This window comes from Austrofundulus limnaeus, unplaced genomic scaffold (genome assembly GCF_001266775.1).
Source record: "Austrofundulus limnaeus strain Quisiro unplaced genomic scaffold, Austrofundulus_limnaeus-1.0 Scaffold852, whole genome shotgun sequence".
Classification (NCBI taxonomy): Eukaryota; Metazoa; Chordata; class Actinopteri; order Cyprinodontiformes; family Rivulidae; genus Austrofundulus; species Austrofundulus limnaeus.
In genome coordinates this window covers 19,357-21,356 of record NW_013953254.1, presented here as the reverse complement: position 1 = coordinate 21,356, position 2,000 = coordinate 19,357, and the positions used below count along the sequence as shown (strand labels likewise).

The following is a 2,000-nucleotide window of genomic DNA, read 5'->3' as shown; positions in this document are numbered from 1 at the left end:
TGGTGAACTGGAGACCTGTCCAGGTGTCTCTGGTGAACTGGAGACCTGTCCAGGTGTCCCTTCACCCAAAGGCAGCGAGGACAGGTTCCAGCCCCACCCTGACCCTGATTAAGAGGCGGACAGGAGGAGGATTTTTCTTTATAGCAGGAAACAGACATTTAATTATAAAACATGATTTATTTTATGTTAATCTGAATCAGTTTAGTGTTGTTTGTAAATATATTTGACAGTTTTGTAGGAATGAACACGTTTGTAATGTTTGTTCAAAATAAACCTTCTTATTATGACTTCTGTAACATGTTTTAAATAAAATATTACCAGTAAAAACCTCAAATCATGTCCTTTCTAAGAATTAGAACTCTCTTGTAGATATAAAGGATAACATTTAGAAAATGCAATTATGCAACCATCAAAAAATTTACTCTCAGTCTCAGAAAATTATTTATTTACCACATTTTAAAGACCGATTATTTTCTGGACCCTTAAGGGTTAATGCTCCTGAACGGGGCTGTCTGTCTGACCTGCGGTCTGATGTGTGAGACAGGAGAGGAGAGGAGTGCTCAGCTCGATGTTTGAGTCCAGCAGGACCTATAAAGCAGCTGATTCTGTCTGGATTTGAGTTTACAAACTACTCTGGTTACTTTTTTCAAAGTTGAGGGACATTACAGCTGTGCTGCTGATCAGCGCTATTTATAGAACATGAACGGACTCACGGGAACCTGGTCGCACGCGGGGTCTGTGTTGGTGATTCTAAATTATTGATAAGGTAGTAAGCATGCTGTGGCTTCACCTGTTGCATTTTCTTTTAAAGAAAGAAAAAGTAGCTTGCAAAACTGTCGCATCGGTGCTACGTGATTAAAAGCAGAGTTTTCATCGCGTGCACACACGTCTTCCTATCTTTGTGAGGACCATACACACAGCGCTCAGCCTCGCTCTGCACCGTCTTTTTTCCCCAAGTTTGGTGAGAGGTGGTTATGGAGGGACGCAAAAAAGGGCTCTGGACTTGATCTGGACTTATTTAAATAAAAATGACTACGTACAGTGAAACTTTTAGAGGGGCGGGCCGTCTCCTTGGTGGGGGGGCCCGCCCCGCCTGTATAATGGTAGGGGAAACACTGCATTTGAGCTTTGCATGGATTACAGGTAATGTCTACACACCATGCTGTGGGAAAGAACATTAAAATTTAAATGCCCATGTAAAAGTCTTGTGTCTTCATGCTTCTGTTCGTTTTCTGGCTTCATGTGAGCGCTGCATGACAGCAGCCTTACAGAATAAAGACTCATTGGTTGAGATGCACAATGATGGCCAACTAAAGCCAATAGTGATGAAGATTCATGTGATTTCAAATAATGGTTTTATAAATGATCTCATATCACACATAATCAGTGTGTTCCAAATAGTTTCTGATTTGATGGGTTTAACATATTTGCCACAGAATGAACCAGGAGTTTTGATATTGCGGGTTTGCATGTCAGTGAAAGGGGCACAGCGTGTTGTGCAGTCCGTTTCTTTGTTTCTGGCATGTGTCAGCTTTCTCTGCCAGTCCACCTTTTGACTCCTCTGGGCTTGTGTTTATTCAGAGCGGGGTGGATACCGCTCTGAACAATATCCCCGTGCTAGTTATGGCTGTATTAAATTCTTTGCTTCCTTCTCATATACCCATTGGGAACGGAACAATACTACTTTCCATAAGAACCAGACTATGTGCACAGATTAGGAACTGGCACAGATCAGTTTTCCTCTGACGTTTCCCGCTACAAATGACCGCTGGCAGAGCAATCATTCATTGAAAACGAAGAGAATATAAACCATGTGTGGTTACAAACTAAATTCATCCTTATTCCTATAAGGAATTTTGTCTTTTGGTAGTGATTGTGTTGATGTGACTTTGATCATTCTGCAGATCATGCCTCTGAGGTGCAGGTGACCATGATGCTGACTGAAAGTTGCAAACTGAGAGGTCTTCATCACAGGTAAGTGAAAAAAAAAAAAAAAAAAA

The 2,000-nt window shown here is 41.4% G+C and overlaps 1 protein-coding gene across 2 annotated transcripts in view; it reads left to right on the top strand.

The window, feature by feature from the left end:
- ryk (receptor like tyrosine kinase) overlaps positions 1–2,000 on the top strand; it is a 49,792-nt gene that overhangs the window by 30,216 nt on the left and 17,576 nt on the right. For both annotated transcript variants that reach the window (XM_014029091.1, XM_014029090.1), the window contains one exon: positions 1,905–1,974. In XM_014029091.1, coding sequence (XP_013884545.1) covers positions 1,905–1,974 — 70 coding nt within the window. The remainder of the gene's footprint in view (positions 1–1,904; positions 1,975–2,000) is intronic.